Source organism: Pelodiscus sinensis, chromosome 4, assembly GCF_049634645.1.
Source record: "Pelodiscus sinensis isolate JC-2024 chromosome 4, ASM4963464v1, whole genome shotgun sequence".
In the NCBI taxonomy this organism is placed as follows: domain Eukaryota; kingdom Metazoa; phylum Chordata; order Testudines; family Trionychidae; genus Pelodiscus; species Pelodiscus sinensis.
The window spans coordinates 108841450-108866123 of record NC_134714.1 but is presented as its reverse complement, the minus strand read 5'-3'; the positions used below and the strand labels follow the sequence as shown (position 1 = coordinate 108866123).

Below are 24674 nucleotides of genomic sequence, written 5' to 3'. Positions count from 1 at the left end.
ATCAGTCTTTTGCAAAAGTTAAAAGCACTTTATAAAGTTTTTGTTTTAGGGGTCATCTTGATACCATTAAGCCAGAGGATCTTGTTCTGGGGAAAGGATTTCAACATCTTGTGAGAATGAGTTTGTGGTAGTTCCTAGATTAGGGCTACTCAACATGTGGCTTGCGGCCTGTTTGTTTGTAGCCTGCTGCAGTGTGGTTTGGGTTTATATGGGGCTCAACACATGGCCCGTGGGTGGGATCCTTTGAATGTGGCCTCTACTGGGAACACGCTCCACAATGGTGAGGTGTTTCCCAGGTGGGGTGAGCACTGAAAGATGCAAGTGGGCGGGTTGGCTGGCTGGAACAGATGGATACAGGGTGTCGGCATTTCTAGCCCCCAGAGAGGAGATGCCGGGAGTGCCAAGGCATTTTGGTAAGTGCTGGCTGCTTAGCCTTGTGGGCAGAGCCTGAAAGGTGCTGACTGGCTCTCACTGGCCACATTTGGGGTCTGGCGCTTAAACTTGAGTTGTAATCTTTGTATTTGTGCTCATCACTGTGAAAGAAGCTGTTGGCATATATTTGCATGTATATGCAACCACACTTAAGTTGCGGCTTTTGGCATGTACTTTGAGTATCATTGTGGCCCCCGGGCTTCGAAAGTTGAGTAGCCCTGACCTAGATGCTGAGAAGATACTCAAGGTTTCTGTAAAAAGGAGGGAAAGACTTCTTGTGTTAGTGCACGTGTGCGTTAGAGAATGCAGAAAAAATAGAAACCAGCCACGTTTGATTTTTGTTGTTGACTTGTTTCTACATTGTATTCCTGAAATGTATAAATTCAAAGAAGTCACATTCTCTAGTATGTGCTCCAGTTTGGCTTACTGCTGATAGGTCTTGAGTAAAGAGCTGAGAAAGTTGTCACCTTTCAAAATGTAAAGATAGAAACGTGGGGCCCTGGAGCTGCAATTGCCAGATGCTTCATCCTTCTATCTAACCCCCAAAGGACCACTGTGATAATCCAGCCTTGTACATAACATAAACCGTGGAATGTCCTTGAAATAATTCCTATTTGAATTAGAATTCAGTAGTCCCTGAATTCCACTTAAATAAAAAGGTGGCATTTATGGCTTGTGAGATTATGTATTGGTGGGCCTGGGGTGCAGAAGAAAACCCTCTTGTCTAGTATCCCTGCATCTGTTGCACAAACTCTGAATTTCCCATACATTTTTGTTCTTCCAACATGTTGGGAGGGATTTTAATAAAGTTAATTGAGTTTATGGCAGAGCAACTTATGGTTTCTTCTGTAGCTTGTATTCCTTTCTATTTCTTTACAAACTCCAAGTGAACAATGGAAGACTTGAAGGATAAACAGTGTAAAGTAGTTGCAGAATTGTTTGTTGCACAATAAGTGTGAAGTGCAAACTGGTAGTCCTGAATTAATTAGTTGTGGAAATAGTTAGAAACAGAAGCTTGATTAAATAATTACTGGTCCTAGTTTTGTGGGGGTTTTAAAACCATACTCTTGACCTTTAATTATGTTTTGAACTTACTTTTAATTTAATAGATATCGTTTTTCTAATTAACGATTTAAAACCATTCTTTTTCCTGATTAAAATCTAAAATTGCCTTTCTGAAGTTGGTATGCATTTTAGCAACTGAACTTCAGTGTTGGCTGTCATGGTTATTTCCTGAACATTCAGATTCATCTGCTTTGTAATACTGATTACAGGCATCTGTACTGAAGATTCTTAAAGAAAAATTGACTTAGGGAATCTCCCACTGAGACTTGAAATGCTGTGCTCCTGTCCTTAGCCATTGTGGAAAGTAAAATGGAAGGTTCGAGAATGTGGCCAGCCCCAGAGAGGTGCAGAAACAGGCAGCCTTGTATTGAATATTTTTAACTTTTATTAAAATGCTTTTAACTATAACTTTTTATTTATCAACTTTGTACATGCGTGGGCGCCAGATAACTATTAACAGTAACAACAAACAAACTGCAATACAATAGAGGAAAATGCCCTGGGGTTTCTCTAAGTCTAAGTAATTGTCAATAACAACCCAGGGATTTTTATCAGTTATATTTACATTAAATTCACTCATGAGGTTTAACATCTATTTAAACTCCTAACTATACTATTTAACAAACTTCTAACTAACTTACTCTTAACACTATTATTTATCAAACCTTTAACTAACTTTACACAGCAATACTCACATTTATCAGACATACAAGAGACAATAGCATATTCGTTATTCGTCACGCTCTGCAAAAGATTCAGTAGATTCGGTGAGCGGGAGGGGGTCCTCGGGTGATCAGCCCTCAGAACCTGGCTCGTGTTCTGCCTTCCAAGTTTTCGGGAACCCTCAACTGCATGCAGGAGGGGTAACTGCTTTATAGAGAGAGCAAGAGCTTTCCCGCGCCTAGTTGTGATAGGCTTAACAGATTCAGTCTGCCTAGTGACAGGCTGAGGGGGAAGGGGAGGGGGTGAGATGGCCCTTGAGTGGCGCAAACTTTGTATGACCTTTACCTGCCTGGAGTCTTACTCCTGGTTTTTACTGATTTTTAAGTCACATAGTGCAGGATTTTTGGTTTGAGGGGAAGGTAAACTTGGGCTAGGAAGGCTATGCGCACGAGGCCTGGCCAGAAAAGAGCCTGTTTTCACAGCCATGTGCTCCTATCCTTAGCTTTGTCTAATATAGTAATTGTTTAATGAGGCCTATTGTCTTCTCTACCTGGCTTTCTCATTCTGTTTTGATTTTTACACTTAAGTTATCTGATAAACACGTTCCAAGGTAACAAGTTATTATAAATACCTCCCTGTGGCTTAAGTGTGAGATGAAGAAAGAGATGAGGGGCTATAGTGAAAGAAACCCTTGAACAACCAGTAGTACAAGTACAAATGTGAAGAATGAATACAAGCAATGGGTTAAGTTACTTTTCTTTTAATTGGAAAGTCTCTTCAAGCTACTTTTTCTCCGTCGGGGATTAAAACCTCTTTGCATTGATTTATCTCTTGGAGCATAGAACATGGGCTATTCAACACAAAGCTAACAAAATATATATTTTTTTAGTGAAGGCAAATAAAAAATCTTAGGGCATATCTGCAATATAATGGTCTGTATTGTAACACTACAGGCTGCAACTATGTTGCTATTGTGTAAATGCTTTGGATGTTGTCTAAGGTCCCCGCCACCCCATCTGTGTAGATAATCCACCTCTTCAAGAGACACACACTATGTTGATAAGAGTTCTTCCATGGACCTAGCAGAGTAGGTTAAATCAACCTCACGATATGGCACAATGTGGAATTTTTCACATTGCTTCCAGAATATGATCTGAGGAAGTGGGTCTGGCCCATGAAAGCTCATCACCTATTAAACCATCTTGTTAGTCTTTAAAGTGCTACATAGTTTTTCCTTGTGTCTTAGCTAACCTAAGTTTTAGATGTAGACAAGACCTGAGACTTCAATCTCTTTCAGGTACAGTTCTGAATTAGGTATTTCCTCCCCCAGGTCCTCACTGCTTTCCTTCAAACATGATGCTTTAAATTTTTTCCTTCACCTTCAAAATGCTTTCCCTACTCTTTAAACAGTGGCAATTTGATTTCAGGACTTATGTGCCTCCTAAGCATTGGCATCTTATGTTCTCTACTTCAAAGATGTTTTTGCCTCACGCTCTTGTATGCCTCAGTATTTCTGCTTTAATGATGGATCACAATCTCTTTTATAAATGTTAATCTTGATATCACACCATGTTTTAAATTCCAATAGGTATTCTGTAAACTTGAATGTGATAAGAGGGAGAGATTTTTAGCTACTTAAGTAACCAGTCTGAGGAGATCCATTTTGCCCAACCAGTTATCTACTGTTTGCTTTCAAGTTCCCAAAATAATTCAGTTCAGTAACTTGTGAACCAGACTTGCTGAACATTAGTGCTTTAATACTTTTTTCAGATAACGAGCAGCTCCTATTTTAAATTTTACTGCTGAAGAGTGACCCTTAAGTAGCAGGAAGGAAGGACGTGCCTAGATTGTGAAATGTACATCTATATTGTTATATAGGTGGGAATTTCCATAGTCTAGACCAGTGGTCTCCAACCTTTTTACACCCAAAATCACTTTTTAAATCTCAGAACAGGCAAAGAGCTACTGCCCCGCCCCTTCCTAGAAGCCCCACCCTCTCTATTCTCCTCCTGTCCTTCACTTGCTATCCCCAGCCCTTACTTACATACTCTGATAAACAATTTATTTTTAAATTATGCGATAGATAAAATTAAAATCACATGTTTATAGTTATGAAATAAATGGTCTCTCTTTTTTTTAATTCATGCTATTTAAATCTAAAATGAAGCATTTATAATTATACATTTTGTGGGGACAGTTCTGTGGGTGGGGGTAGGGGAGAGGGAACAGGGTGATGGGAGGGCAGGGGACAGGTTTCTGCAGCTGGGGATGGGATGCCAGTGGGGACAGTGTTCTGTAGCTGGGGACGGGAGTAGGGTCTGGGGAGTGCGGACAGGAGACTTTGTTGCCACTGGCACCCTGAGTACCCTCCATCTGCCTTCTCCCAGGATTCCCCCCCCCCAAGAGGGAAGCCAGCGTGTGCCTCCTCTGGGCCTGACTCCCCCCACTCCCACCTCCCCGTGGCGCAGGGGCCAACCCCCCTTCCTGCGGCATGGCTAACTGCCGTGGGCGCCTTCCCCGGGGCCAAACGCCTCTCCTGCCATGCAGACAAACCCCCACGGGAGCCTCCCCAGGCCAAATTGCGGGCTGACCCCTGCTTCCGCGGCGCAGGGAAATCCCTGCGCTCAACTCAGCCCTCCCAGGAAAGCCACGGGACTCCTCTTCTGGAGCCGACGCCCCCTCCCCCAGCACGTGACAGAGCTGCGGGAGGGGAGCAGCCTGCGCACTTCCAGAGCCCCTGGAAGTGATGCGGGCTTCACCCAGGACTTCCGTCCACCCTGCGGGAAGCTGGCACTACACTAGAGGTAGGTAGTGGGGCTTCTCGGGGGTGGGGGGAAAATAAGGGGTGAGGGTGCCCGAACGCCTCGCGATTGACTGGTTGAGGCCTCGCTATCGACCAGTCGATGGCTATCGACGGGTTGGTGATCACGGGTCTAGACAAAACATAGTTTGGAGACATCCAGGTTACAGGTAAGCTAACTTAGTATTTGCATGTGCTCCATCTTGCCAATTTGAGCTCAGTACTGAATGATATGGTATTATAACGCTGACTTGAATTACAAACTCTTAAAGGCTGACACTTGTGTGAAACCTCATATTTCAAAATGACAGGCATCTGAGGGTGTAACGTTAATTACAAGCTCTCATCTTTTTTGAGCAGTATATGGCGAGAAATAAGCTATCTGCTGAAAGAGGGAAGTATATATGTAATACCAAATCTTCTAAATATTAATCTTTTCTGTCTTAGAAACGCTCTTGAAAGCTCTTTTCAGACTTGACTCTTACTCTGAGTTAAACAGAAAAGAAAATGAGTCCAATATTTTCTTTTGCCCTCTTTAAGGCAGATATTACAGCATAATTTATGGATATAAAAAGTATGTTGGACACATTTGCTTTCTTTATTCTCATATATGACTAAATGACAACCTGGTAATTTGGTTTTCACACAGTAAAGTTGCATCTAAAAATATGCATTAAAAATAATCTCCCTTTCTCTTTTCTCTTAAAACTTATTCTCCAGTATATAGTGTAGCTAGGCTTTTCTCACTCATAGTTCTAAAATTGTATATCCACTTCTTAAAACTTTCCTGAGTGTTGCAAAGTACAAAGCTGAGACCATTTTAGTACCATCTTATTTTTATAGGCTTGCATGAATTTGTGGTCTGGAAACTATAGATGTGGCAGACTTGATTATATAGGTGGCATTTCTGTAAAATGCTCTAAATGTTGATATTCATGACTGTGCTAAAAACCAGGAAAATGTTGATGTACACAATGTGAAAAATGTCGAATCCTTCTGTTCTTGCAGACTTTTGATGAAATGATCTTGTGACTTCATTTTGAAAGTACCCGTACATCTGTTGTTAGAAATGCATTTATTTAATTTGTGCCGCTAAGATATAACATACTTTATGCCAGGCATTCTCAAACTTTGTGATACCATGACCCCCTAAAATGCTAAATGAATTTGTGATCTCCCCCGCCCCCCCCCCCCACTGCTCCAAAGTTAAGCCAAAAAAAGGGGGGGGAGCCAAAGTTGAACCACTTTGTCCACTTTGGGACTGACTGCACTCATCCCTCCCCTGAGTCATGCCCCTCCAGTCTCCCCATCCCAATGCACTCACCCCTGCCTCAGAGGCAGGCCCCCCTAGCGCCCCCACATCTCAGTGCACTTTGCCTCCCCATGAGGCAGGCATCCTCTGTGTTGGGAGCCCTGCTCCAATCATCTCTCCCCTCCCCCCGCAGAGCCAAGCATGGAGGAACTATCTTACTTTTAAAGTGGTTGCTCCTGCCGCCCAGACCGGCTGCCTCAGCTCGCAGCTTATAGGGGAGGAATCACATGGCCAGCTGCCAGTCTCTGCTGGTCACGTGGGCCAGAGCAGCGCGTGCTTCGCTCCCACCCAGCCCAGCGCCCCCCCTAGCGTGGTGCCTGGCAACTGGCCCCCCCTCGCTAGACTCTGTGGCACTCCTCGCTCCCCCGCCCCTATCAGACGCAGCAGGGTTCCGGGTGAAAACTGGATATCTGGCAACTGAGATGCCAGGGGAGACAAATTTTTGCATTTAAAAAAAACCTGATCCAGCTGCGACCCCCCATAAGTTGCTCGTGACCCCCCCCCCAGGCATCGCAACCCACAGTTTGAGAAACGCTGCTTTATGCTTCATTTAATGAACAGTTTAGACTCAAGATTGCATAAGTGGTGAGGGTTTTTTTTTTACAAGAGCTCCAGAGTTTTTTAGTGTTAATGAGAACTAATATTCATGACTTTACATGCAGAATGGGCTTAGCTGTATATTGATCAGTTAGTTTCAAAGGACCTCAAAATTCATATAATCAGATACGTGGAAAATAATAGCAAAATGCAGGACAATGTAGCACTTTAAAGACTAACAAGATGGTTTATTAGATGATGAGCTTTCGTGGGCCAGACCCACTTCCTCGGATCAAATAGTGATCAAATATCTGAGGAAGTGGGTCTGGCCCACGAAAGCTCATCATCTAATAAACCATCTTGTTAGTCTTTAAAGTGCTACATTGTCCTGCATTTTGCTTCAGCTACCCCAGACTAACACGGCTACATCTCTATCACTATGGAAAATAATAGTTCACAAATGGCTTGATAGGAGAGTAATACTTACTAAAAATATTGCACAAGATACTTTTTCCAGGCTTCTGGTTTCTAAGGAAACTGGTACTTAAATGATGGATCATATGCTAAACATTGATTGTAACTGAGTCAGTTGACTTTAGGGATAGAAATAACTCCAGATATACGAAAGATTATATCACCCTGAAAACAGTTGATTACATGTTACAACATTATAATTATAGGTGGAGCCCAAGATGGTATCTACAGTTAAGGTTGCCTAATAGTTTTCAATTGGCTTGTAGCTGCATCAAATTTTTAACAAATATGTCTGAAATTCCATTTGCTGGAGGTCTGCCTGAGATTTGACTGGCTTTAAACGTTCTGGTTAAAATTGAGGTTAGGAGAAAATTAATATCAGTTGGCTTCTGTTGCCATTTTGTTGACAAGCTCTAGCACAGTGGTCTTCAGAGTGGGGTCCAGTGGGGAGCCCGTGTTGGTGCTCTACCCTTGCCCACCCCAACAAGCTTGGAGTGCCAGTGCCATTTTCCGGAGTAGGATGGGGAAGGGGGAGAGCCCTGAGCAGTCTGGCTCGAAGGGAAGAAGCAGCTCTGCATGCTGCTGCTCCCCTAACCCTCCCCCGACTGGGGGAACAGCAGGGCACAGATGTGCTGTCTGGAGGCTTCCTCTGCAGTGGCCAATGGGAGCAGCAGGAGGCAGCATTACACAATGCCTGGCAGTGGCAAGGAGCATGAAGGCAGGTAAGTGCCCACTGTCTCCTCATGCCCAGACCCTGCATCCCACCCCACACACTGAACCCTTCATTTTGACCCCACCCCAGAGCTTGAGTGATGAAATCGGAAGAGTAGGGTTCTGGTATAGATGTCTTATGCCTTTCAGCTCTCCTAGCACTTTTGGAGCACACAAATTGCATGATTCATTGTCTGTTCACACTCTCCCTTTCGCTCCCAAAGCTGGCACACAGAATGTCACCTTACAGGAGAAACAAGGCTATTCATATATCATTATCTTGAGCATCGGGCTATTAAGTACCTTGAGTGCTACTAATAGGTTTCACTAGTGCATCTAGATATATAAACAGGTTGGTTCATATTTCTAATATGTACACACAAGTAAAATGCACACATTTGGGGATTGCAAGCTCTCCAGTGACCAGTTACATGCCACATTTTGCCTAAAGCGTATTTGAATTAGACTTATTCATATTAAAATGTTTCCATAAAATATGGGGCTGCAGTGTTAGTGTGCATTGTCATGTTTTGGAAGTTTATGTTCATCACTCCATGAACACCTTAAACATAACTTGTAATTCCACGTTTAGTAAGATATGTTTCCTGCCCTGAAGAGACCACATTATTTTTAGGTTATGAAATCCAAACAGCCCAATAGTTCAGGAAAGGAAAGGTCTTGAAATTTGGTGTTGGAGGAAGAAGGGAGAGGAGGATTTGTTGCTGGATAAAGGGAAAGCTTTATTCCAGACTCCAAGTGCTGTAAGTTCCATAGACTAGGGATGTTAAAATGTGTTTATTTGTGTAAACATGTATCTGCTGAAAATTTCAGCAGATACAAGTTTACACTCTGGAGGGCAGGGGGAAGAGGCAGGAACCAGTGCTTGTGGGGAGTCAGCTTGAAAGCTGGCTCCCTGCAAGTGCCAGCTCTCATTCTCCCCTCCCACCACTGTCTCAGAGGTAGATGGGGAAGGGGAGGGAGGGGGGGAAGAGGACCATAATGTAGAGCAGAATAAATTTGATGATGCTCTGAAATTTAAGATTAAAAAAAAAAAAAAGGATATATCCACCTGGATGGGATTTCAATAGTCTTACCATGCTCATTAAGATGCAATTTCACTTGGAATTACTTTATTGCCCTTTTCACAATGTGGAGGGGACAGTACTGAGATACATTTCGATGGATAGTTCATTATCCACAGTGAAAAATGATGAAATTGTAAGCCTATTCTATTCTTTAGGCAGTTAAAACTATTTTCTTGTAGATTTCTGATTTTTCTTTACTCCTATGACGAAGTAGCAGCCGGTTGTAGCTGTAGTTGCAAATGAAATATCTGATTTTTCTCTAGAGATCATGATAATTTTGCTTTTATACAACAGTGGGGAGTACTGTAAACTGAGGAAGTGGCAGTGATTGCATAGCAACACCAACTGCCTTCTATGTAGAGCTTCAGAAACATAGAAAGAATGGCTTTCCACTACTGCAAAGAAAAAAATATATTCTTTAGGGATTTATGTGAATATGGGATAATTGGACTAGAGTATACAGCACTCCAGAAGTGCAATTCTGGTTTCTAACTGCAGTTTAAATGTTATAATTGGTTGGGCAGATGCCAAGGCATAATTATAGTGGAGTTCTTACAATAGCTGTCCTTCCATGGTATAATCCTCTTTGTTTTTTTGCAGATTCTGTGATCTTTGTTACTTACTGATACTTGTAATTCTAGTGCTTGGGCTTTTTTATTCTTTTTTTATTCTTTTTAGTATTCGCAATGATAACAAGGGATGACTGGACTTACATCTGTCAGATGCATCTCAAACTGGCCCATTGCTTGCTTGAATAGTCGTATCAATGGAAGCGGAGGTTCTCACAATTTTTTTGGTAGCCTCAATGTGTGTCAGCTCATAATTTTTCCTTAAATATTTCATGTTTTTCAAAAGTAAATTTTCATATACATTACGATTTGGATATGTAATATATGTGGGTGTTTTACAGACGTAGAGTCATTGGCTTCTTTTACACTCCAGGGATGCTCAATAGGGTGTATAGGTTAACAGGTTACTAGGGATGTAAAATACACAACTATGATTGGTTTCATAGAGACTTGGTGGGATAATACGCATGATTGGCATATTGGTATAAAAGAATACAGCTTGCTAAGGAAGGAAAAAAAGGAGGTGGTGTTGCCTTGTATATTAAGGACTGAGGTGGAGCGGTACATAGGAGACAGACTTGTTGAGAGTCTCTGGGTTGGGTTAAAAGGGGTTTAAAAAAAAAAAAAGTGATGTCGTGCAGGGGTCTACTCCAGATCAAACATATGGAGGAACTGGTTGAAAATTTCAAAGTGGAAGGCAGCTTGGATGAAAGTAATCATGAAATCATAGTCAAGATTTTAAGAAATAGTGGAAGGGAGAACGCCAAAATACAGACACTGGATTTCAGGAAGGCAGATTTTAGAAAACTCAGAGCTGGTAGGTAAGAACCCATGGGAAGCAAGATTAAGGGGAAAAATAACTGAAGAGAGTTGGCATTTTTTTTCAAAGGGACTTTAATAAGGGCCCAAAAGCAAAGACCAAGTATGGTAAGAGACCACCTTGGCTCAACCGGAGATCTTGCATGATCTAAAAATAAAAAAGGAATCCTATAAAAAGTGGAAACTAGGTCAAATTGCAAAGGACAAATATAAGCAAATAACACAAGTATGCAGGGACAAGATTAAAAAGGCAAAGACACAAAATTAGCTCAATCTAGCTAGAGACATAAAGGGTAATAAGACATTCTACAAATATATTACAGGCAGTCCCCGGGTTACGTACAAGATAGGGACTATAGGTTTGTTCTTAAGTTGAATTTGTATGTAAGTCGGAACTGGCTCCAGATTCAGCCGCTGCTGAAACTGATCAGCGGCTGACTACAGGAAGCCCGAGGCAGAGTTGCTCTGCCCCTGGCTTCCTGGAATCAGCCGCTGATCAGTTTCAACAGCGGCTGAATCTGGACTCCTGGGACAGAACACCTGGGGTGCTGCCAGGTAGGTCCCCGCAGAACCCACCCGGCAGCACCCCAGCTGCTCTACCCCAAGCGTCCTGCAACAAAAGCCTGGTCTGCTGGGGGGGGGGGGGGGGGGCGGGGAGAGCACTAGCTGTGCCCCTCCCCCCCCCCCAGCAGACCAGGGAGACCTGAACAAAGCCACGGAGATGCAGAGGTCCCGCCGCCTCTGGGGCTTTGCTCCTGTCTCCCTACTGTGCTGGGGGAGTCCCGCCCCCCCCCCCCCAGCACAGCATGGAGACAGGAGCAAAGCCACAGAGGCAGGGGACCCTGCCGCCTGTGGCGGCTTTGCTCGGGTCTCCCTGCTGTGCTGGGGATTCCCACCCCAGCACACCAGGGAGACCCGGAGCAGCTTTTCTCGCCCCGGAGGACGCGGTGGCGGGACCACTGCGCTCTGGGCAGTCTTGCCGCCCGCGAGCTCCGGGGTGAGAAAAGCCCCATTCGTAAGTCGGGGACTGCCTGTAGAAGCAAGTGGAAGACCAAAGACAGGGTAGGCCTATTGCTCAATGAAGAGGAAGAAACAACAGGAAACTTGGAAATGGCAGAGGTGCTTAATGACTACTTTGTTTTCGTTTTCACCAAGAAGTTAGATGGTGACTAGATACCTAACATAGTGAATGCTAGTGGAAATGGGGTAGGTTTACTTGTTAAAACTTACTTAGAAAAATTAGATATCTGCAAGTCTCCAGGGCCTGATAAAATGCATCCTAGAATACTCAAGAAGCTGATAGAGGAGGTATCTGTGTCTTTAGCTACATCTTTGGAAAGTCATTGAAGTCAGGTGAGATACTGGAAAAGGGCAAATATAGTGCCTATCTATAAAAAGGGAAATAAGAACAACTCAGGAAACTACAGACCAGTCAGTTTTAACTTCTGTGCCAGGGAAGATAATGGAGCAGGCAATTGAGGAATTCATCTGCAATTATCTAGAACAGGGTTTCCCAATCTATGGGTCGGGACCCAAATATGGATCACCATTACATTTCAAAAGGGTCGCCAAGTGTCTCCCCAGGTGGCTCTGTCCTCCCTTCTCCCTCTGTTTTTGAATTGCCTTGGGTCACCAAGTCTTTCTGATTGTCAAAATCAGGTCCCCATCTGGAAAAGGTTGGGAACTGCTGATCTAGAAGGTGATAGGGAACAGCCAGCATGGATTTGTAAAGAACAAATCATGTCAAACCAATCTGATAGCTTCCTTTGATAGGATATCAAGCCTTGTGGATAAGGGAGAAGCGGTGCATTTTGTATACTTAGATATTAATAAGGCATTTGATACAGTCTTGCACAACCACCTTAGTAATAAACTGGGGAAATACAACCTAGACAGGGCTACTGTAAGGCATGTGCATAACTGGCTGGATAACCTTTCTCAGAGTGTAGCTACTAATGGTTCACAATCCTGCTGGAAGGGCATAAGAAGTAGGGTTCTGCAGGAGTCTGTTTTGGGACCAGTTCTGTTCAATATCTTAATCAATTTAGATGATGGCCTAGAGAGTACACTTATTTAGTTTGTAGATGCAACCCCTCCCAGCATGGTGGTAAGTGCTTTGGAGGATAGGGTCATAATTCAAAATGATCTGGACAAACCAGAGGTGATAGGTCTGAGGTAATAGGTAATAGGTAATGGTCTGAGGTAATAGGATGAAGTTAAATAGGACAAATGCAAAGTACTCCATTTTAGAAGGAACAATCTGTTTCTCACACACAGAATGAGAAGCGACTGTCTAGGAAGGAGTACAGCAGAAAGTGATCTAGAGGTCATAGTGGACCAAAATCTAAATGTGAATCAGGAGTGTGACAGTGTTGCAAAAAAACCAAACGTACATGATTCTGGAATGCATGAACAGGAGTGTTGTGAGCAAGACATGAGATGTCATTATTCTGCTCCACTTTGCACTGATTAGGCCTGAGTTGGAGTATTGTGTCCAGTTCTGGGCACCACATTTCAAGAAAGATGTGGAGAACTTGGAGAAGGTTCAGAGAAGAGCAACAAGCATGATTAAAGGTCTGGAGAACATGAGCTATGAGGGAAGACTGAACGAATTGGGCTTGTTTTAGTTTGGAAAGGAGAAGACTGAGAGGGGACATGATAGCAGTTTTCAGGTATCTAAAAGGGTGTCACATAGAGGAGGGAGGAAAAATTGTTCTTGCCCCCTCATGATCAGAAAGAATCATGATCAGAAAGAATTGCAGCAAAGGAGGGTTAGGTTGGACATTAGGAAAAACTTCCTGTCAGGATGGTTAAACACTGGAATAAATTGCCCAGGGAGGTTGTGGAATCCCCACCTCTGGAGATATTTAAGAGTGGAAGGTGGTTGGTCCTACCATGAGGGCAGGGGACTGGACTTGATGACCTCACAGTCCAGTCCCTTCCTGTTCTAATGTTCTATGATGCTATGAAAATTCTGGTCAGTTAGTGAACCAATTAAATGTTACGTTTAACCGATTAAATGGGGGGCAGGCCGGAGTGCCCCTTATCCTCCTCTGCTCCTACCTGGCTGGGCCCACCCTGCTGTGGGATATGGGTTAACTGGTTAAATATTCTGGGATTTTACATCCCTAGTGCTTGATCCCCAGGCTGCCCCCACTCTGCCTCTTTCTGCCCCCTGAGCCCCTCCTGTATATGTTGGAACAGCTTATGGCAGCATCTGTGAGTGGCTGGGAGGGAGTGAGAGAAGTTTGTGAGGGCTGTTGATGGGCAGGAGGCTCTGGGAGAGTGGAGGGCAGCTGCCTGTGGGTGGGTGCTAAGTACCCACTGAATTAGCACTTCAGTTCTGTTGTCTATTCTTTGGACCTACACAGAATAGAAACACACACAATGCTTTGCACGTTGTCTCAGGTTTTTTTACCTGCTCCCGTTTTTACACTTGCTAGCTAAGTCTCCTGTGAAAAGTAATACTTTGTTCCATATTGCTTCCCCCTAGCTAGCAATCTGCTGCTGCAAGGAGGCAATGAGAAGGGACAGTAACAAACAAATACTGCTTTTCACAGCAGACATAGGGTATGCCTACATTACAAAGCTGCTAGCCACAGGGTTGTGTCAACACAGCTGTACCAGGCAGTGTAAACACTATTTGTTAGTACATTTGGCAACAGAAAACTTCCACCCCCTACTCTTGAGTGGCGTTTACACTAGTACTTGCTGCAGCAAGGTGAGTGTGTGTGTGTGTACGCATGCCCATGAACAATACGAGCGTTGTCGCTCAATTACCACTATAGATAATGCCTTACCCAGCCCTGGAAAGCTGGGAGTTCAAGTAAGCCCTGGATCTGGAGGGGCATAGGTGATAGGGGTTGGTGAGCCTGGAGCAGGAGCTTGAAGCCATGCAGCTGGGTTACTTCCCCTGGCTGCAGAGCTAGAGCTTGCCATCTCCTACTCCATGGCTAAAGCTGGAAGTCTGAGCCCCACCCCCTCTAGGAATGTGGGGGGACTCTCACCAGCTGCCTGTTTTGTGGGGGGGGAGGGCAGAGCACAACCCAATTGTTTGAGGCCCTGTGCCCTGCTGCTGCAGGGTTTTTGCAAAGTAGACACACAAACCCATAGTGAAATTAGACAAGCAATGTGTGTGCAAGATTTGTGGGGAAGACATGTTGTAGAGAAAGTTAGTGGGTTTTCTAAATTGCTGACTCTTCAGCTTTTAGATGGCTCACATTCTATTTAAAATATTACGTTGAGGTATTGAAGCGTTCATGCTGACAAGGCTGATTCGAGGGCTGATTGAATACACTTTTTAGGTTGATTTTTGTTTTAAATATGGGCTTAAAAGGATACAGTGTGTGGTGACTGTGAATCTGGAAGTAAACAAGGGACTATTCCCCACTAGGGATGTTAAATATCAGTTAATTGAATAGTCGCGTAACCTCATACATTCTTATCAGTTAGTCAACTCTTCTATAGTACCCAGGGATAGGGCCAGCCGTGCACTCCGGCACCTCTCCCGGGGAGCCCCTGGCCAATCCGCATTGCTGCCTCTGTCTCTGTATCAGAGGCAGCAGTGCAGGGTGCCAGGCAGGAGCTGGTATGCGGGGGGAGCCAGTTTAAAAACCAGCTCGTCGCACAGATGGGCTGACTGTTGCCCCGTGCTCCTGTCCGGGGGGTTGCAAGCCGGAGTTGATCTGTGCTGCCTGACACATAGCTCTTAATGCACTTTAAATGCAGAGCTGCAGCAGCGGTAGGTGTTGGACCTATCACAAGCCATGACTGAGCTGGGCTGATGGCCAGCCTGTTGTTAAAAAATTTATTGGTGGGGAAGTGGAAATGCATGTAGTCTATAGCATTAACCTATAAGCTTTTGCTTATCAGTTAATCAACTATCCTATTACATGCATATTCCCCACCATTATTCTAAATTACTGTTTTTAAGTGATCTACAGGTTCATTCAGCTTATTGGCAGCAAGAGGATTTTAATTAAGTAAAAGCTAATATGTGGGCTGTGGAACGCTTAAAGATTTTACTTTTCACTTAATAAAATTGATATGCATGTTCAAATAGGCCAATGGGCCCAAAAGCCATCTGTCTCTTTAAATTCCCTAGTCCATTTGAAAGACTTCTGCCAAACCATTTAAATATCATACTTGATATTTCTAAATATTCTAAGAACGTGTGCAAATTGTGATGGCTGCTCCATTGAGACTAGATTTTGGGGTTCACAATACCGTGTCTTGTATAGTATTGTTGTTCAACATACAGTTTTGTCCGAGCTGCTCTGTTTCACCCTGAGGTTTTTATCACTATAATAATGAATTTGATACTTTTATCACTGTTGTAATGGTTAATGGGACTAGTGAGGCGGAAGGCCAAATAAAGAGCCAAACTATTGTTGGCGTTAACAACATCGGGGTGAACTTGGTTTAGTGTTTCTCAAATGGAAAGGGGTGAAAGTGATGCAGAGTTTAAAAATAAATGTTAGTGGAATAGGGTGAAGGAAGTAGGACTGGCATAGCAAAATTATAAAAACAAGTGTCATTGGAAGGAGAGTTGATCAATTAAACTGTCTCAAACACTTGAGAAATATTCCAAAATTATGCAAGAAAACCAGCTAAAACTCATGTGCTTTGAGATAAGACTATTAGTGCAAATGGTAGTTATTCCAGTGAATGTTTAGATTAGTTATTAACCTCAAAGGGAGTTAATATTCGGGACGTGGAAGATTTAGCCAGTGATTGTTACCCTTAAGTGGGGATGCTTATCAATTCCGCTAATGGGTAAGGTTGGAGCAATTTCCCAGCTACCTGCTCTAGGCCTGCAGTGGCCCTGCCTAAACTTGGTTTAGCCGGTTAAACGTTAGGTTAACTTAATGGTTCACTGAGAACGCAGGATTTTATGTCCTTAAAGAACGTTACCATGTAAATGACAAAATGTATCCAGGATTAATAACACTTGCCCCCTCAGATGTTTGCCCATGTCATGCCATTGCCAGAGGTTGCCATATGACTAATCCTTTTTAGATTTATTGTTTAGTCTGATTTGGATGATTTTTGTTTTTTTTGTTTTTTTTTGGTTCAGTGCAGAAAATAACTGACCTTCAATAGGCCACGAACTTTCCCTAGTTTTAAGTTTGATAGACCACAAGTAATTAATAACTTCATTAAACAGTGCGTTTTGTGTGTGTGTGTGTGTGTGTGTGTGTGTGTGTGTGTGTGTGTGTCCTGTGCGCATACATACATTCTGTTTTTTTCCGCAGTCCTACTTCGTCACAGATTATGATCCAACAATTGAAGATTCCTACACCAAACAGTGTGTGATAGATGAGAGAGCTGCCCGGTTGGACAGTAAGTGTTTTAAAGCATCATCAAATATTGGTATTTAAACAGTCTAATGATTATTTGAACTTGAATTATAAAAGGCTTGTACTAGATCAAACAGTACAGGCAGTCCCCGGGTTACGTACAAGATAGGGACTGTAGGTTTGTTCTTAAGTTGAATCTGTATGGAAGTCGGAACTGGCGTCCAGATTCAGCCGCTGCTGAAACTGATCAGTTTCAACAGTGGCTGAATCTGGACGCCAGTTCTGACTTACATACAGATTCAACTTAAGAACCCCAGGCATCCCCAAGTCAGCTGCTGCTGAAACTGATCAGCGGCTGATTCCAGGAAGCCCGGGGCAGGGGCTTCCTGTAGTCAGCCACTGGTCATTTTCAGCAGCTGCTGACTTGGGGACACCTGGGGCAGAGCAGCTGGGGTGCTGCTGGGTTGGTCCAGTGGCGCCCAGAGCGGCGCTACGGGACCAACCGGCAGCGCCCCAGCTGCTGTACCACAGGCGTCCGGAGCAAAGCCGCGGAGCATGCGGGCAGCGGGACAGCCCAGACGCGCCGTGGCTATCCTGCTGCCCTCGGGCTCCGCGGCTTTGCTCCGCTCTGCTCCCCCTCCCCCTGGTCTGGGCTGTCAGCTGGCCGCGTGTTCCGCTGCTTTGCTTCCTCTCCCTGGTCTGCTGGAGACTAGGGAGAGGAAGGGCCCCGTTTGTAACTGCGGATCCGACGTAAGTCGGATCCGCGTAACTTGGGGACTGCCTGTATTGTGCTATGTATTTTGATTTATGCTTTCATGATTATCCATTTAAAAACTTATGCTCCAGTCTTAATGGCATTCACTGACTAGCAAAGACCTGATCAAACTTAAAACTTTATATAGGTTTAGTGCCAATTTAAATGCCTAACAGAAGTTATGGCTCTGCAAGTAAATCAAGAGCTTCTTTCTTTAGAGATACTCAGCACTTGCAGTTTCTGTTCCCTAAAGGAATCAAAATCTTATTTTTGGGCCTTGATTTCTTAGAACATGTTGCATCTCTAAAATCTGGGATTTTCTGGTCCAGTAGAGACCATGGATGTTCCAGGATCAGAAAGGTCCTGGCATGCTGCAGGGTGTGGGGGGCCTGGGAGCCAGTGCACAGCTGTCAGGCTGCGAGGGGGAATCAGGATCTGGCAGGGAATGGGGCGGAAGGTATTTGAGCTGGTGTGCACCTCAGCTGGGCTGCGGGAGGTGGGGCAGGGAACTGGCAAGTGGCTCATCTGGGCTGTGTTGGGAGCCAGAAATCCCATGGGGAATGATTTTGGGGGGAGGGCAGCGGGGGCAGGGGGCTTTAAATGACCTCCCCAGTCTGAAAAAGGTCCTTATCTGGGACCAGTTGGGTTTAAAGGGTGCTGGACCAGGGAGGTCTAACCTGTATAGACAGAACTTCCTCAGCTCTTGACCTTTCTGAGCAGTGGCTCTGGTACGATGTACTGTTGTGAGTGCTACCCAGGCGGTATGTAAACTAGTCCATTGAGACTCTTGTTAACCTACTATTTTAGGACACCCATCCAGGCACTCTTCAACAGCTATTTTAGCCTGGCATGAACTGGTCAAAAAGGGCGACAAATGTGTTTTCAGGTCTGGCTTATGCAGACTTAATGCTTGTGATTTGAGCCACTGCCATAAAGAGTCCTTTACTTAGCAAGATTCCAGTGAATATAGACAGCTATCTATAGCTTCATTGGAAATAAAACTTCAACATTTTTATTAATGACCTGGATGAGGGGGTGGATTGCACTCTTAAGTTTGTGGATGGCACTAAGCTAGAGGAGAGGTAGATACGCTGGAGGGTAAGGATAGGGTCCAGAGTGATCTAGACAAATTGGAGAAATTGTGCTAAAAGAAATCTGATGAGGTTCAACAAGGAAAAGTGCAGAATCCTACACTTGGGATGAAAGAATCCCAAGCATTATTACAGGCTGGGGCCCAACGGGCTAAGTAGCCATTCAGCAGAAAAGGACCTGGGGATGACAGTTGATGAGAAGCTGGATGAAAGTCAACAGTGTGTCCTTGTAGCTAAGAAGGCTAATGACATATTAGGTTGCATCAGGAGGAGCATTGCCAGCAGATCCAGAGATGTCGTTATTCCCCTTTATTTGGCTCTAGTCAGGCCACATCTGGGGTATTGAGTCCAGCTCTAGGGCTCTCATAATAGAAAGGATGTGGATGCATTGGAGAGGGTCCAGCAGAGGGCAGTCAGAATGATTAGGGGGCTGGAGCATATGACCTATGAGGAGAGGCTGAGGGTTTTGGGCTTATTTAGTCTTCAGAAGAGAAGACTGAGGGGGGATTTGATAGCAGCCTTCAACTTCCTGATGGGGGGGGGGGGGGGTTCCAAAGAGGATGGAGAGAGGGTGCTGTCTGTGGTGACAGATGGCAGAACAAAGTGCAATGATGTCAAATTACAGTGGGGGAGGTCTAGGTTGGATATGAGGAAAAACTATTTCATTAGGAGGGAGGTGAAGCACTGGAATGGGTTTCCTGGGGAAGTGGTGGAATCTCCAACCTTTGAGGTTTTTAAGTCTTGGTTTGACAAAGCTATGGCTGGGACGATTGACTTGGGGTTGGTCCTGCTTTGGGCAGGGGAATGGACTTGATGACCTCCTGAAGTCTTTTCCAGCCCCAGGATTCTGATTCTAAAACTACAGAAGTAATTTTTCATATGCTGGGGACATTTAGAGATTTTTCTTAAAGAAGTGATCATGTTTCAACTGGTTAAGGAGGTAAAGTTTTACAAACTAGGAGCATAAATTTAGTAATTAGTCTTTCTACTTTTGTGCAGTTCTGGATACAGCAGGACAAGAAGAATTTGGAGCTATGCGAGAACAGTATATGAGAACTGGAGAGGGCTTTCTCCTTGTCTTCTCGGTCACTGACAGAGGGAGGTAAGTCCGAAAGCAACCATGAAAGCCTGAGCCAATACTCCATCTGATAACTCTTCTGTGAGGTTTTTAGTAGAAATTGAGCTGCCTAGGTACATCTCTGCTGGAACCAGCCAGGGGCAGGTTGCTACTAGTGGGGAAGGTGCCTGAAGTGAGCACTTCCTGAATCCAGCACCTTGAACCCTTCCCATGTCTTAACTTCCTACCCGTGCCCTCTCCTGTATCCATATTCCCTCCCTTTTAGTTAAGTTTTTTCACTTACTGGCATTCCTCATTTCACCAAAATGTCAGATAAAGCTTTTGTTGTACTTGGATAGCCCTTTCACATTACTTGTGTTTCCAGGCAAGAGGATTTTCTTCAAATTGATGGTGTTTTATAATTAAAAGCAAAGGTTTAAAACATCGGGAGTGCCCATGTAGACTTTGTTGGGAAGACCAATTTGGCTTTGTGAATGCTAGCTGAAATTTTGGACTCTGTAGTCCTGTTTGCACACAGTGAGTGTTTTGGCTAGCAATTTAAAACCTGGGTTCCTAGAATTAAAATCCTAAATGGTATTTGAAAAAAAAAAATTTAAATTGTCCTATGTGCTTTGAGCGTAAGAATAAAATTTGTATCCTTCATAAATATTTGAAAACTAGCAAAAGGCTCGTACTGCCATAACACAATCTTCTGTTGTGTTAAGTAGGAATACCTTTTCAAACACATGTATACACATAGCTGATACTAATACAGTAAACTTTCGATAATCCAGCACCTTTAGGACCCAGGGGGTGCTGGATTATCAGATATGCTGGACTATCGGGAGGCGGGAGGCTATGAGGGGCCAGGGGTGGAGTGGGGGGGGGAGGGTGTGCCCCTCGGTGCTGCGGGACCAACCCGGCAGCACCCCAGCTGCTCTGCCCCAGACTTCCCCAAGTTAGCCACTGCTGAAACTGACCAGCAGCTGACTCGGGGAAGCCTGGGGCAGAGCAGCTCCAATTATCCGGCTGCTTGGAGCACTTCCGGGTTCCAGATGGTGCCAGACCATTGGATACCGGACCACTGGAGTTTTACTGTTCCTGCCATTCAAGGAAAAACAGATATCTGTAAAGTTGTATCAACCCTAGTCTTAGGTTAATTGGGACACGTTACATTTCCGTTCTCTAAAGCAGTGTTTCTGAAAGTGCTCTGTTAAATCAGCGAAATCACTTTTAGAAACACATTAACTGGCCACCCCAGTTTATTTACTGGCGCTGCAGCTATGGAGCCTTGTGGCTCCCATTGGCTCTGTTTCATCCTTTGCAGCCAAGGGCAGTTGTGGCAAGTGGTGGACCAGCCCATGCCGTTTCTCCCGGTTCCCCTTGGCTGCAAAGGATGAACGGAGCCAATGGGAGTCATGATGCTCCGTGGCCGCGGTGCCAGGAAATAAACTGGGGTGGCCAGTTAATGTTTCTGGAAGTTACTTTGTGGAACACTTTCAGAAACACTGCTCTAAAGGATCAAAATAGGTCCTATAAATTACACGGTACTGAGATGTGTTAAGCTTCATTTTAATTGGGTGAGCTAGCTTAGCGGTTACCTAATTGTCCCATACATGATACAGTATCTTATTTTAGGACACTTGCAACCCCATCTCTTCATTTAATCATACCCATGTACAGGGCTCGACAAATAGTGTAATCTACTTGCCTGTGGCGAGTTGATTACACCCCGGAAGAGCTAGCACGGAGCAATCTGCACATGCGCGGAGCACCCTGCCCACGTAGGATGGGTGTAATTCCACTTCAATTTTTTGTGACACCATAGGTTATGAACTTGTACATATAAATCTTCCTTACTTTTCTTTTTCAGTTTTGAAGAAATTTACAAGTTTCAAAGGCAGATTCTTAGAGTTAAAGACCGTGATGAATTTCCTATGATTCTAGTTGGTAACAAAGCAGACCTGGATCATCAAAGACAGGTAAAAATGGTTGGCAATATTGTATATTGAGAATCTTAATTTCTTTGTACATGGCTTTTATAGGAGTTGTCAAGATGATTGATTTCAAATTTTTAAAACGAGTAGTTGGAACAAATGACTTTCTTCATGCGATATTTATAATTAATCACAATGGAAGAGAAATAAAGGCAATTCAACAGCTGCTATAGTTGATGTTCTTAATTTTTGGGGACAACTTTCTGGATCAAAATATTAAGTTCTTGCTACAGCTACTTCTCTTATCGGCTTCTGGAACTCAGGTGCAGGCTAAATTTATTCATATATTGGGTTGAACAATTTCAGGTGTGAGCTTGTCTGATCTTCATTAAATTTTCCATCTGCTGTAGATTTGAGAGAGTTTGTGTTTCCGTCCAAGAACGCCCCATAAACATTAAAGATCTAGGATCACCAAATTCAGTATACAGCTTCCTCGTCATAACGTAAAGCAAGGTCAGGGTTTGATTGTGCCAGGACAATGGGATGTGCCTGGAGTGGTTCTCAGAAAACTATCCAGGAAAGAGACACTAAGCAGGTAATAGGGGATGGCTGGAGCCACCCCACCCTCTGTCCAGCACAACCGCAACGCCAAGCCTCGCACTCCCCAGGTACCCATTAGGGCAGGGCTACTCAACTTTGGAAGCCTGGGGGCTGCAATGATACTCACAGTTCATGTCAAGGGTCACAACTTAAGCGTGGTTGCATATACATGCAAATAGCTTCTTTCACACTGATGGGTATGAATACAAAGATTAAGGCAAGACCACACAACACGCAGGCCTCATTTAAGTTAGTTCTGCGGATATTAATAAAATGCAATATTTACCTGATTTCCAACCATGTGACAGCACCTTTAATGAGCAATGACAGTCTAGGAATTTAACTACAGGCAGTCCCCGAGTTACGCGGATCCAACTTATGTCAGCTCCGTACTTACGAACGGGGCTTTTCTCGCCCCGGAGGACACGGGCGGCGGGACCGCCCAGATGCGCCGCGGTCCCGCCGCCCATGTCCCCCGGGATGAGAGAAGCTGCTCCGCGTCTCCCTGGTCTGCTGGGTTCCCCTCCCCCCAGCAGACCAGAGAGATGCAGAGCAAAGCTGCGGAAGACCCGGGCGGCGGCACCGCGGCGTGTCTCGGTCCCATCGCCTGCATCTCCATGGTCTGCTGGGGGGACGGGGATGCAGCTAGTGCGCGCCCCCCCCTCCCCCCGGCAGACCAGGCTTTTCTCGCAGACGCCTGTGGTAGAGCAGCTGGGGTGCTGCCGGTTGGTCCCGCAGGGCTGCTCCTCGGCGCTACTGGACCAACCCGGCAGCACCCCAGCTGCTCTGCCCCAGGCGTCCAAGTCAGCCGCTGCTGAAACTGACCAGCGGCTGATTCCAGGAAGCCTGGGGCAGAGAAACTCTGCCTCGGGCTTCCTGTAGTCAGCCACTGGTCAGTTTCAGCAGCGGCCGAATCTGGACGCCAGTTCTGACTTAAGTTGAATTTGTACTTAAGTACAAACCTACAGTCCCTATCTTGTACGTAACCCGGGGACTGCCTGTACTAAAACGCATATTAATAGAAGACCATGATATTGACTACTTTTTTGTTTTGGCTCCCATCTGCGGGCTGCTCCCATCTGCGGGCCACATGTTGAGCCCAGCATAAACCCAAACCACACTGTGGGCCCCAATGAACAGGCCGCATGCAGCCCATGGGGAGTAGCCTTGCTTTGTGGAGTTTAGGAAGCAGGATTGCTGCTTCCCCCCAGTCCCTGATTAATTCAAGAACATTGCTGACTGTTCACCTCCATCAGGGAGTGAGTGGGTGGAGAGTGCACAGTTTGCTGCATTCCTCACTCTGGTTGGGGAGTACAGGTGGAAGGCAAACTTGTATCTGCCTCAGCTGTGGGATGTGCTGTGCCTTCTGGAGCTGCAGTGGCCATGGACAAGTGATTCTCACCTGGTCCTGAACTGCTGTAGTGAGAGAGCTGGGGTAGTTCTTTCCCAGGAGCAGCCTGCTACTGAACCTTTCATCTGCAGCCCCACCCAAGAGCAGTAAATGAAGCACGTACATTTTCACTTAATTTTCCAAAAAGAAATAACTCCAAAATTGAGCTCAATCCCCAATAAAATACATTACACACTTCAAACAGATTGGCTCCTGAAGTAGACTGAGAGGGTCTTAACTACCCAATTCAAGCTCTGATATCTGGTAGAATATCTTGGCACCTCTCCCAAGTTCACCAGTTATGTTTTTTTGATATCTTTAGACATATTTAGCAGATAAGATGGCAAAGACTACTTTGGATATGTAAAGATACAGATATCTGCCTGAATGTACAGAGGATGGGATAGTACTTCTACAGTGTGTGAAATGCCCTTATCAGTAGATGCTTCCGTTGTTGTTGTTGTTTGTTGTTGTTAAATATCAACATCATTCTGAGAGGCCATAAAATGGTTAACAGATATGAGAGAGAGAGAATTAGTGAGGAAGATTAACTTTCTCTTCACCAGGTGTTGGAAAACAGTATGTCAGTCCTTGTTTTACTAGAAGAAATTACTCTGGTTCTAGACTATGGCAGATTCTTGGATCATAGCCCAAGAATTTTGAGCAGTGTTCTTAAAGAGAATCTTTAATGCTACTTGCTAATTTTATCAAAATTATGAACTGCCTTGTTTTCACTGGGATTTATCATCTTAAATTAGCTGTCTCAGGTTAAGAGCATGCCCCTTTCCCCCTTGAGCATAGGGACTTCATTGGAAGAGAGGCAACAAGTTAAGTTTAGATTAATACTGCATCTGCCCAGGCTTATTCAGCCAAAGTACTGAGACGCTTCTGTGGATGTTTCATGATCATCTGATCAAAAGAATGATCCTCAGGATTTTCATTGTCCTACAAAGAAGCATGTCCTGACTTTCCTATGCCACCTAAACTCTACAGTAGTTTGCTTGTATTTTTATGAAACATGCTCTCCAGGCAAGAACCTTTGGTTATGTCAGAATTTATAGCTTGCAGTAGTTTCTGTG

The 24674-nt window shown here is 44.5% G+C and overlaps 1 protein-coding gene across 1 annotated transcript in view; it reads left to right on the top strand.

Annotated features, from left to right (window-relative positions):
- The window catches only part of RRAS2 (RAS related 2), a 99490-nt gene that overhangs the window by 59211 nt on the left and 15605 nt on the right, over positions 1-24674 (top strand). Inside the window, exons 2-4 of the mRNA XM_075928015.1 lie at positions 16722-16809; positions 19611-19713; positions 21542-21650. Of these exons, the coding sequence (XP_075784130.1) occupies positions 16722-16809; positions 19611-19713; positions 21542-21650 (300 nt within the window). The remainder of the gene's footprint in view (positions 1-16721; positions 16810-19610; positions 19714-21541; positions 21651-24674) is intronic.